The sequence below is a fragment of the Montipora foliosa genome, chromosome 5 (assembly GCF_036669935.1).
Source record: "Montipora foliosa isolate CH-2021 chromosome 5, ASM3666993v2, whole genome shotgun sequence".
In the NCBI taxonomy this organism is placed as follows: domain Eukaryota; kingdom Metazoa; phylum Cnidaria; class Anthozoa; order Scleractinia; family Acroporidae; genus Montipora; species Montipora foliosa.
The window spans coordinates 19,407,170-19,418,821 of NC_090873.1; the positions used below are offsets into that span (position 1 = coordinate 19,407,170).

The window sequence follows — 11,652 nt, forward strand, 5'->3', positions numbered from 1 at the left end:
CTATAGAAGATCTGGACTGTACGTAATAAAGGAAATGAATGACGCTGAAATTGAAAACAATCGTCGCCAAAAACAAAGTGCAACACTTCCGGGCCAGTACAAACGTCACTGACACTGGCATATACTTCAATGAAAAGTCCACGGATTAACTATAGAAAACAGAGTTAATTGGGGACCCTATTGAATTTAAAATATATTAGAATAGAATAAATTGACAAATTTCCTCAAATGTGTACAAATTTATAAAAGGCTAGGTATGTTCACATTATGGAACATAGTGTATATCCAAGAAGAGCCCTGGCACCGTACAGAAGGCCAGGACTTTACCCTAAGTGAAACAAAAAAATAATATAGATAACATTATAGCTTAAGTTAAGAGTGAATTTTTCAAAGAAAAGAAACAAAGCATGTTATATGTCCCACAAGCACTCAGGCATCACACAGAATGCCAGGACGTCAGCCTGGGTGAACCAGAAAGGATAGATAACATGATAGCCTAGTTAAAAATGAATTTTTCTTATAGAAACAAAACAAAACCTGTTATATATCCCAGAAGCACTCAGGCATCACACAGAATCCCGGGACTTCAGCCTGGGTGAACCAGAAAGGATAGATAACAATATTATAGCCTAATTAAAAGTGAATTTTTCTTAAAGAAAAGAAACAAAACCTGTTATATATCCAAGAAGCACTCAGGCATCACACAGAATGCCAGGACTTCAGCCTGGGTGAACCAGAAAGGATAGATAACAATATTATAGCCTAATTAAAAGTGAATTTTTCTTAAAGAAAAGAAACAAAACATGTTAAATATCCCAGAGGCACTCAGGCATCACACAGAATGCCAGGACTTCAGCCTGGGTGAACCAGAAAGGATAGATAACAATTTATAGCCTAATTAAAAGTGAATTTTTCAAAGAAAAGAAACAAAACATGTTATATATCCCAGAAGCACTCAGGCATCACACAGAATGCCAGGACTTCAGCCTGGGTGAACCAGAAAGGATAGATAACATTATAGCCTAATTAAAAGTGAATTTTTCAAACAAAAGAAACAAAAACCTGTTATATATCCCAGAAGCACTCAGGCATCACACACAATGCCAGGACTTGAGCCTGGGTGAACCAGAAAGGATAGCATGTTAAAGAAACAAATCATGTTATATATCTCAGATGTGCACAGGGATGACACCAAATGCCAGGACTCCAGCTTGGGTGAACCAGAAAAGATATACAACATTGATCTTGATAAACGGCAAAGGTCAACAAAGAATTACTAAACATGTTATATATCCCAGTGGAACTCAGATATTACTCTGAATACCACTTCAGTTTGGATGAACCAGAAAGGACATACACTATAATTTTGGCACAATTCATAGTGAATATCAAAGAAAAATAAGTAAACATGTTATATATCCCACATATAAGCTCATGAAATTCAACTAGAGCTGAATGCCATGACTTCAGACTGTGTGAACCAGAAAGGATAGACAAATCGGCCTAGAACAATAAATGTGAAAAAAAAAAAAACATGTTATTACATTCCTGAACCATTTCCTCACAAAAGGTAACCTCATTAATCCGATCCGGCGACCTCGTCGTCCCTTATGCAGTGTTAAAGTGTTAAAAATTTCATGTTATGAATTTCTTCAACCGCTCCTGCCCATGATCAAGATCATCTTTGATATAAGTAGTTGGTAGTAGCTTGCTGGGTCGATCACGCTTTAAATTTCATCGCGCTCTGCATCGGTTTGAAGTGAATTTAGGGCATTGACAATCCAAGCATACTTTCCAATTTTTCGCGCTCTTTAAATTTCTGCCAGAGGATGGTAGAAATCACTCCAAATGAAGATGCGATGGTCACTCTATTGTCTTGCAGTATCGATGGTCGGTTGAAACTCCTGCCATTTTTCAAGTTCTCGAGAGGAACCAAGGCAAATTCCATTGGAAAATTTGCTACCAAAGGGCTCCTTGACATACGTTTTCCAAAACTAAGGGCGCCGCAAATCTTTCCGTTCAGAAGAAACCATTGCCTTCGATGAGTTATATATAAATTATAGAGGAGTGCATCAATTTAGCCATTTGAGAAATTTGAAGGCGTCCATCGCTGCACTCGATCGAGGGAAAGTAAATTTTCCCGCTTTTGCTTACGCAGAAATGAAATCAAGACCTGACAAAGCCAATACTGTCCATTATATTAAAATAACCAGGCTTCACTACCACACAATACGAAACGTTTGTACAAAGTGATGTCAAAGAGGTGTCGAAGTGATGATGTACATGTACACCAAGCCGGATAATGACGTCATCCCGTAGCAACCATCCTTTCAAATATTTGAACTTCCCTTCAGTTGCGGCTCGTTATGCATGGTGTATCAGTTAAGACAAAACTAATCTAAAATCAACCCCCCAAAACCACTGACAAGACAATCAGTTCTGTGGGGAAATAGGTCAAGAAAGCCCACAACGTCTACAGATTTCACTTTCCAGGTTCTTTAATCAAAGTTTTATTTTTCCTTCCCACAAAATTACCCTATGCTCACTAACATAAATCGAGCGATCTTTACTCAATAACACACCTTGAATAAACATAAGCTGATTGGCTGACACGATATTGCTGACAGAAAAAAATAACAAAGGTACTCTGTTTCACAATCACACGTGGCGTAACGTGATTTTTGCCATTCAGATAAAAATAAACACCTTTGAAGATTGACAGTTCGTGACAAAATAAACATCAAAGCCCTATACTATTGTGGAGTTTCCGACACACTCCCCCATGTGCTTTCGACAAGGAAGTACATGTAAACAAAGAAAACTGTTTCAATCTAAGTACACTAAACAATTTCAAACGAAGGAAAGTCTTAAGGGACAATCTCATGGTTCAATGATTTCATTCCCCACAGTGTTCACGTTGAATTACAGTTCAGCGTTCTTTGAATGTCACTAAGCTTAATCACTTGAGATCACAAAAAAGGGTTAATAATGGACACGTCCTTAATGTTCTGAGAGTTTTCCCTTTGATTGCTCGTCCTGAGGGAGTTCTGGTTTCTTAGTTCTCACGTCTCTGCTTCCTAAGCAGCATCTGCAACACGGAGGCTAGCTGTGACTGCACCGCTCATTCCAAGACTCCTTTCCCAGCTCATAACTTAGCTCCACGACTAATTCCATCACATCCCACGATCAGCCTCTCCACGATCCCTAGCTTCCATGGGTTACGGTTCCGAGACTCGTCCTGAATTATCACTACTTCCCCAACTGAGAGGTGGGAGGTCTGTTCCCCTCCGCTCCTGCTGTGCCGCTCGTATTCTCTTGTCCACCTGGACCACATCGCCTCTTTGCACTGATAGAGATACTTAGCTCTTTTCCTTAGATCTGGTTCCTCGATGCGGTGGGCACTTGGCTCTGGGAGATGGCTTGGCAGAAGGTGCAGCATGGAGCTTGGAGTGAGTACTGAGTACTGAGTACTGAGCTTGGAGTGAGTACTGTAACTCTGGGGACGTCCAGTTTCAACATCAAGCACAACGTCTGATAATTCGCCCCAGGATAAGGTTCCGTTCCCCACTGCTTTCTGGAAGGCAGACTTGAACACGCCTATCAGCCTCTCAAACTGGCCACCCCACCAGGGAGCTTGGCTAAGGTTGAATCTCCAGAACATGTCCAGCTTTGAAAGGCAGGTGTGAAACTTCTCATCTCTCATGGCTTTCCTCAGCCAATTCGCTGCTGCTTTAAACATGCTTCCGTTATCTGAGTAAATTATGCAAGGGCGTCCACGTCTGGCTATAAACCCTTTCAGACTTGCTAGGAACTTGCTTGTTTCTAAGCTTGGAAGTAGATTGAGGTACACCCCTCGGGTAAGAGGGGTGTACCTCAGTGTACAAGGCTAGGTAGGCTTTACCTTCCATCTTCTTTGTCGCTTGATACTTTATGGGCCCAGCAAAGGCAACACTGATGGTTTCGTAGGGTGTCACCCCTTGGGTTCTGGTCGTTGGTAGATTGCCTGGCAGTGGGGACTGGTAGGCTTGAGCTCGAAATCTTTTGCAACCCCAAAAGCTTTTAATGACCTTCTTGGTAAGTTTTCTCAGGCGAAGGGATCCAGTGAGTCTCCCGAACTTTGGTCATTGTGAGTCTAACTCCCCCATGAAGGGTCGCTAGATGCGCTCGTTGAACAAACTTGTGTGTGAATGCATTGCCATCAGGGAGGTATATAGGGTATGCACCAATGATTTGTCCTTTACACTCCAGTATTCTGTTGTCGTTTGGTTGCAAGTTAAGCTGTAACTTGTCTGCCTCGAAATTCTTCGTACTTTTGCCTTCCTCTTGAGCTTGTCTGGTCCACCAAGTTTCCTGGTACTTCATTTCATCGGTGGTCAGTGGTCCTTTCACTCTCCTTGGCTTCGGGTTTCTGGAATTAGTAAGGAACCTGGTCACCCATGCGCACACTCGCAAGGCTTTTAACAAGTCCAATTTCGTCAGATAACTTGTCCCTCTTCAATCCCAGGAGTCCACACTGTCTAGATTAGATGCCCAGCTGTTGCTTTGCATAGCTTAAGTCGTCTTCGTGCTCAGTCACTGCAACTGGCTCTAGTTCTTTCGCATTGTCTTCGGGTACGTCATCCAGTTCCGGCTCTTTCACGTTTTAGTGCCACTTGTGCAAATGGAAAGTAGCTTGGGCGAATATCTCAGTTGTTGTGGCTTTCTTCTGTTTCACTTCTTTGATAGTAGGTCCACCAAATAGTATGTCATCCACATACAGCTCCCGCTCAATCTCCTCTATGCACTTTAATAGGATGTTCATTTCGGCAAGTGTTCAGATGTTGTTGGATCACCCCTACTAGCAAGAAAGGCGAGGGACCCAAGCCAAAGAGTACCAAGAATGAATCTGTAAGTCAGAATTCGCTGTGGATCTTTAGCTTTTAACCAATGAGACCGAAGAGCATCTCGGTCTTGTGCATGAATTGCCACTTGGAGAAAGGCTTTGCGGATATCACCAGCGAGAGCCACAGGATGGAGTGGCGCTCCAAGCTCCAAGCAGTCATTTAGTGAGGGTGCGCAGCTATGGGCTTTGGCTGAGGCATCGTAGACTACCCGCATCTTGGTTGACTCTGCATTCTCCCTCACTACAGCTTTGAGGGGAATGTAAAATTCTTTCGCACTGGTTGGCATGCCTGCCTCTTCCACAATTCCTTTACGCAGTTGGTCCTGGATTATTGCATTGTATTCGGACAGTCGACCTGTTTTCTTCAGAAGTTGAACTAGACTCCCCAGTCGTTTCAAGCTCCCAGACTCATTCGAAGGTAGGGGAGGGTGGTCTCCTTTCCAAGGAAGGTGTGCTTCGTACCACCCATCAGGACTGCGCCTAAGCTGTTCACAAAACTCTGCGTAGACAACGCTCTGATCACCACTAGGTGTGTCTTCAAGTCCAAGGACGTCCATTCTATACAGCTCTTTATAATCGTTTGACACCGTTTGCGCTAGGAACATGCTGTCTAGGTTTGACTCCGTCCCTGACGACATGATGGTCCACTCAAAGCGAGTATTATTCTGCCACTAGTTCACCCATAGCTTCAGTTCGCTGGGATTCGCGGGTCTCTATTCGCGCATAGTCACTTGCTCCAAGAATAACATGAACAGGAAGGATCTTCTTTAAGTCTGTGTCCTCCATGTACACTCCCTTCAGATTTGTGTACTTGCTTATCATTACCGCATAATTTGCATTTTCAACAGACAGCAATTCGACACAGTCAATTCTCGTCACACTCAGTGGAATGGCATACTTTTCTTTTGTGTCGTTCGTTTTGTAACCACTCCCATGATAGTTTGAATATGGCGTGTATGCATGCATGTTGGTCGCGCCGGTATCCAGCAGTGCTCTACAGGTTATGCCATTAACTTTGACGAGAACTATGGGGTGGCAAACCTTCTTCCCATCAGGACAATCAGCATATTGCTCCACCCAATATCTCAAATCTATTTTCTCGCTCGAAACAAATTAATTCCTATTCCACGCGGTCTGCAATAGCTGGAAACTTCATGTAAAAATGTGGAGAACAAACTATTGTCCTTCTCTAGAATTGGAACAAAAACATGGAATGGTATCTCCCCAGAAATTCACTGGCTAAAGAAAACACAGTTTAAACGTAAATTGAACAAATTGCTTCTAAAGTTTCGTAAAATTGAGGAGATGAATGTTGATATGTGCTATGTACATCAATCTTTTGAAGTATATGGCTTTTTTTGTTTTCATTTTTTTTCGTTTGTTTGTGTAATTCTTGTAAATTTTAAAGTGTCTTTTTGTTTACATGTGAGAGCCAGTGACAATGTCGCTGTGTAAGTGGCCCACCTAGAATGGAAATGCTGACTGCAGGCCACCATGGTCTTGTTTGTATAATTGTGATTTGTTTGTAAATAAAGTTAAGTTAAAGTTAAAGTTAAAGTTAAAGAATGTATTTACATGACAGCACTTGCTCACATTATGAATGACATAACTGCATGAATGTCAAAATTCTGGACAGTACTGCTACAGTAACTGTAATTTGCTAATACTGGATCACATCTCTGGAGAGAGTTTCAAAATAATTATTGTGCACCAATCTCAGGGGAAGAATGCCAAAAGTTAGAAGACAACCAGTTTTCAGATGCCACTTGAAGCAAATGTAATTGGGCACTAATATCTTTGAGGAATGGGGTGAAAAGAAAGAGTGAAGCTGTGTTTAAGGCTGAATACAATAGTGAGCATATGCTGTCAAATCAATGTATTGACGAGATGCCTCATGAGGATCTTGATTTTCTTCGAGCTTGGCTGAAGTGAGAAAGAAAGATGGGTAAGAGTATCCTGTAAAGACTATTTATTTAATGAAATGATAATGTAGTTTACAATTATTAATCTTCATTTCCAACTTAAGAGACCATTATTTCTAATTGATAAGAAGGGTTGTAAATTTCGGAATTAGAATTAGAGAGCAGGGTAATGTTTTGTGTAGAAATAAATTCTGATGTGCTACTTCTCAAGCTGAAGTCGTAAAGTTCTGCAGATCAAATGGCATATTTGTGGCCAAATGGGTTTTTAGGAAGTGTCATGCCCAAATCACTTAAAAGATATATTAAATTTCTACGTTTTGTGTTCACTTGGGAAATTGCTTCGTGTTGCAAGCAGGGCAGGAACGTAGAAACATACATTGTAAAAATCAAGAATTCTCAGTTATTGCTGCATACTGATGAGTTTGTAGAAGATTATCTACAGTATGTGGGAGATGTACATGTAAGTAATAATAATAACCGTGGCCTGGCACATATTCAAATCAAGAATAAGATTGCCAAAGCATATGAAAATGTTGAGAAACTGGAGCACTGAACGTGTTAAGCTTTATAAGGAATACGTAACTCCTGTACCTTTGGACGTACCAGATGATTCATTTTATTTAAGAGTTCTACTGGAAATATTTGGTGTTATTAAAAACTGAACAATGTATATCAGGTGGTAAACGAAGATGCAAAGGATAATATTGAACAACGTAAGGGCACAAATGAAAAGGAGGGGGATTTATACAGGGTTCAGTGGCTTGAGACAGAGAGTATAAAAGAAAGGCATGACGAGGTTGAAGCAAAGTGATCTCTTATAGCTAAGTGACTGAGACAGATTGTAAATGAAAGCTCTTTTCACATGTGCCAACTGGTCATTGATGGCTTATACGATGGTAAAAGGGTCTAGAGCTGGCCTGCTTTTTCTTTTTCAAGATGGCAGGCTTTTGTCCCAGGCGTCACTTATGGATTGGGCTATGCAACATTTTGTCCTCAGCTGGTGTTCCAGGATCATTTTCTAGCCATAGCTTTCGCATTGGAGCAGCAACTGTGGTAATGGCATCCCTGATCACATGATTCAAGCATTAGGTCACTGGTCTAGCAATGCCTATCAGATTTACATCCGTACGCCAGCTGAATCACTCTTGCTGCAGCTGTCCTAGCTTTCGTAAGTTTGGGCTGTTTTGCAACCTGTCCAGTGACAGGTGTCTGGCTGTTTGCATGTCTCAGTTGGCTGCAGTTTCTAATTATATTTTTGCGTTTTAGTTGTGGCTTATCTTGGACAGCTTCCAACCATTCGCCTGGTGGATGCCTCAGGCAGGTAGTAGGCCCTGTTGGTCATTGTTGGTGGTGAGTTTTTCTGTTTTTTGTTCTATTAGTTATTTTACTTAGTTACTTGCCTTTACCGTTAGGGAGAAGCGGTCGTCGCTTGATGGTTTTTGGGGGAGCAAGGTCCCCTGACCCCCTTGTTTGCGGGCCCTTGGCTCTCCAAGCACCTTGGAGATTTGTTTGGGTGGTTGCCACTCACAGGGTTGTCATGTTTACCTTGCATACTCACTTGTGGCTCCCTGAATTTTCTCAGGCACCTTCCCCACAACCATCTATTGGAGATGGGTTTAAATGTGGCTGAATGTACTTTAGGCATAGTTAAACTCGAGACAATGGTGGCCAGCGGTCTCAGTTGCTAATCATATGAGGGGGTGGACTTTACGCATTTTCAGGGCCCCAGTTATTTTACAGCATCCCTGTGGAGGTCAACTCATTTCTTGGTCATGATCTGCTCAAAGCTTTTTGCTCCCAACCCCATCTCTCCCTTGGGGGGGCTTTGGTAACATGTCTTTCCAATGAGGTTCTCAGTGTGACGGTGCCTGGTACATGTATGGGGTGGTTGCCGCTCACAGGGTTGTCATGGATACCTTGTGTGCTTGCTTGCGGCTCCTTCAGTTTTCTCAGGCACCTTCCCCGGCCACACCACAATGGGAGCTACATGGGAGCTACTGTCATGTAATCGTCTAGAAATTGGGGACTAAATGTTTGAAGGGTAAACTGCCATGATTCCCCTTTACCACCAATAAAAAAAACATATGCAATACTAGAAATAACACTGGCCCGCATTTGTTGCCAAGGTAAAAGTTTTGCTTCAGGACCTACTTTCTGAAGAACCCAGCTTCTTATTTTCCTTCTTAAATGAAAATCATTCATACCCAACAATCTAGACATAAATGTAGATCTTTGGATTTTGATTAGAAAGAGGCTGCTGTTGCTTATAGTCAAGTTGCTTACTTTAATTTGCTACATGCAAGTTTCAACAGAATTGATCACTCAATCACTTTTTCCAGAGTTATTCTGGAAATATCGTCTAAACATTAATTTTCCTGGTTTGATATTAGATTTTTGGGTAACCACAAGGGAAAGAAATGGAAACAGATAATCAAGGCAAGCGTGCCATGACACTAGCTTACCGTGCTAAGCGTCTCTTGAATTTTTTTACGGGCTTTGGCTATCTCTTGAACTGGAGAAAAGCTTGAACCCTGAGACAAAACAGAATTAGTTTTAAAGTCAAGAATAAGGTAGATAAAAGAATGCTTTCGGAACTAATGTGCATAGCATGGATATTATGAAGTCTTACTTTTTAACTACCAAGTTTTGTAACATTTGAAGCAAGTTCATGTTAACATGCTCAGAGACCAAAAAGTGACAGGTTTCTGACAAAACAAATGTTATGACAAAAAGTAGGATAACTTGTCAAGTTATCATTAATTTTATGTAAAAAAAACCTATTCCCAAAAACGAAACTCAAAAAATGAAGACATTGTAATGTAACAGGCACATGTACTTCTCACTTCTACAAGAATGGAACCCACTTAGTGCAAATCTTTTGGATTTCTATAAAAGACAGTTGATTGAAGTGAATGAAGGTACATGTAAAAGGCTTACTCAATGGCTTTCTACACACAATTCCAGGGCCGGCACTTTCAAGGCAATTTTGGGCTTTTACAAGAGGTTACAGTGGTCATGTTTGTGCCAGTTAACAAAGAAATGGCAGCATGTTTGTACTGCTAACCATGAGTCTTTGTTTGGGTTAAAAAGCACAGCCACAAAAATTAAAGAAAATGAAAATGAAGGAACTGCTGATACATACACTGTAAGAGTGACAAATATAATTAAGAAATATATTTTCATTTGATGTTCTCATTATTTTAATTTGTCAAGATAAACATGTTTGACATAAAAGCAGTTACTGTAAGTTGTATATTCACTTTTGATTCTGAATCATTACTATTTTATAAACATGAACATAAGAAGCCTTTACAATAGCAAACCCTGCCCTAGGTCTGGTCACTAGGCATTCTTGGGAAGGTTTGAAGGCAGGGTGGATGAAGAGGAATCATTTACAAAGGATCTACGGTTAATAAACATTTTTATCTCCTTAGCCCTAAGCAACTACAGGCCCTGGTGTGACTTTATTACTGTATCATTATTATCCTACTAATTGTCTACTTTTTCAAATCCCATAATACACCTCTTTCACTTCCCAAAAATTTGCACCTATAGGCATTGCTTTTGATTTTAATATCCGTTTGTCTGTTGAGCAGGGACACAAGTGTGGAGGCGGATGTTTTGTCTGCGTTTGATGACCCGAATGATTACATGCTTGATCCTTCCTGTTTCCAGACGAATAGTGTGGGGCTTTCATACAGTGGATCATTTTGCAAGTATTAACACCTAACAGCTTGAGAGATTCTGCAATAGATACCGCAACCCAGCGTGCGCAGCAGTTGATGCATTTACAGTGGCTTGGTTGCAGGAAACCAATAATTATTGGTGGCCTCTCCCAGTTGATACAACCGGATCATGGCAAGCTTTTGTCACTGATGCAATAATCATTCAACCGTACTAGGGGATTTTTCTGTCAGGCTCAACTGCCAGCAGTACTTTTACATCAGGAACACCCTCCTTCCCAATTGTGGCTCTTGGCATTTGCTTCAGCAACCAACAGTAGGAGAGAGTTTCTCAGAGGAATCTTGTGCTGTTTGGGCAAAACCGAAAATGTTTGCCAGTAGTGATGGTGCCTTCCTTTAGTACTCATTGTCACATTGTTATGTTGCTGTAGTACCGTGGGATTAAAATGGTAAATGGCTTGCCTAATGTCAGTAGTGCATGTAGCTGGCCCCTGTTGTGATATCTTTCCATTATTGTTGGGATTGATTAGTGCAATTTTTAGCTGTCATGGCAATCAATTAGCCATTGCCATTTGGGCAGTCATGGCATTTAATTTTACCTCTGCTGTGTCACTCACTATTTGGGCAGTTAGTGCAGTTTTTACTGTTATGGCAATTTTACCCCAGCTGTGTTGGCCAAGGGGTTCTGGATGTTGCAGCAATAGTCTTATTGTGGGCCACTTGTTGCTGCATTAGCAAGGTGGTCGTGAATGGCATTAATGTTTTGTTTTATATCCAGTATTGCCTTGTGTGGGTTGATGAATTTTGCAAATGATCTACTCATGGCCTGACTTTGTGCCAAACCCTGTTCGGGTGGAAGTGGACCTGTCTGTTTGGTTGCAGGAGGAGTTCACAGGCCACCCCAGCTGAGGCAGTTTGCAAAGTCTCTTCCACGTATACTAGTTCAGGATAGGGCACCAAAGACAGTAATGTCATATGTTCGAGCGTTTTGGGCATGGAAGAAGTGGGCTACCCAGTGTGGTGCCGCCATGTTACCTATAGACCCAGCATTTTTTCCCTTTACTTGGTACATCTTATTTACCAAGGGAGCTCAGTTTCCTCACTTAACACTGTTCTATGTGGCACAAGCTGGGTTCACAAGAAGAGTGTTTTGCAGGAGCTGGGT

At 41.4% G+C, this 11,652-nt stretch overlaps 1 protein-coding gene across 2 annotated transcripts in view; it reads right to left on the bottom strand.

Moving 5' to 3' along the window:
- LOC138003729 (elongation factor 1-delta-like) overlaps window positions 1-11,652 on the bottom strand; it is a 51,287-nt gene that overhangs the window by 26,704 nt on the left and 12,931 nt on the right. Inside the window, exon 2 of one of the 2 annotated variants that reach the window (XM_068849948.1) lies at window positions 9,267-9,335. The exons of the other annotated variant lie outside the window; for it this stretch is intronic. Coding sequence (XP_068706049.1) covers window positions 9,267-9,335 — 69 coding nt within the window. The remainder of the gene's footprint in view (window positions 1-9,266; window positions 9,336-11,652) is intronic. 2 annotated transcript variants of the gene reach the window in all.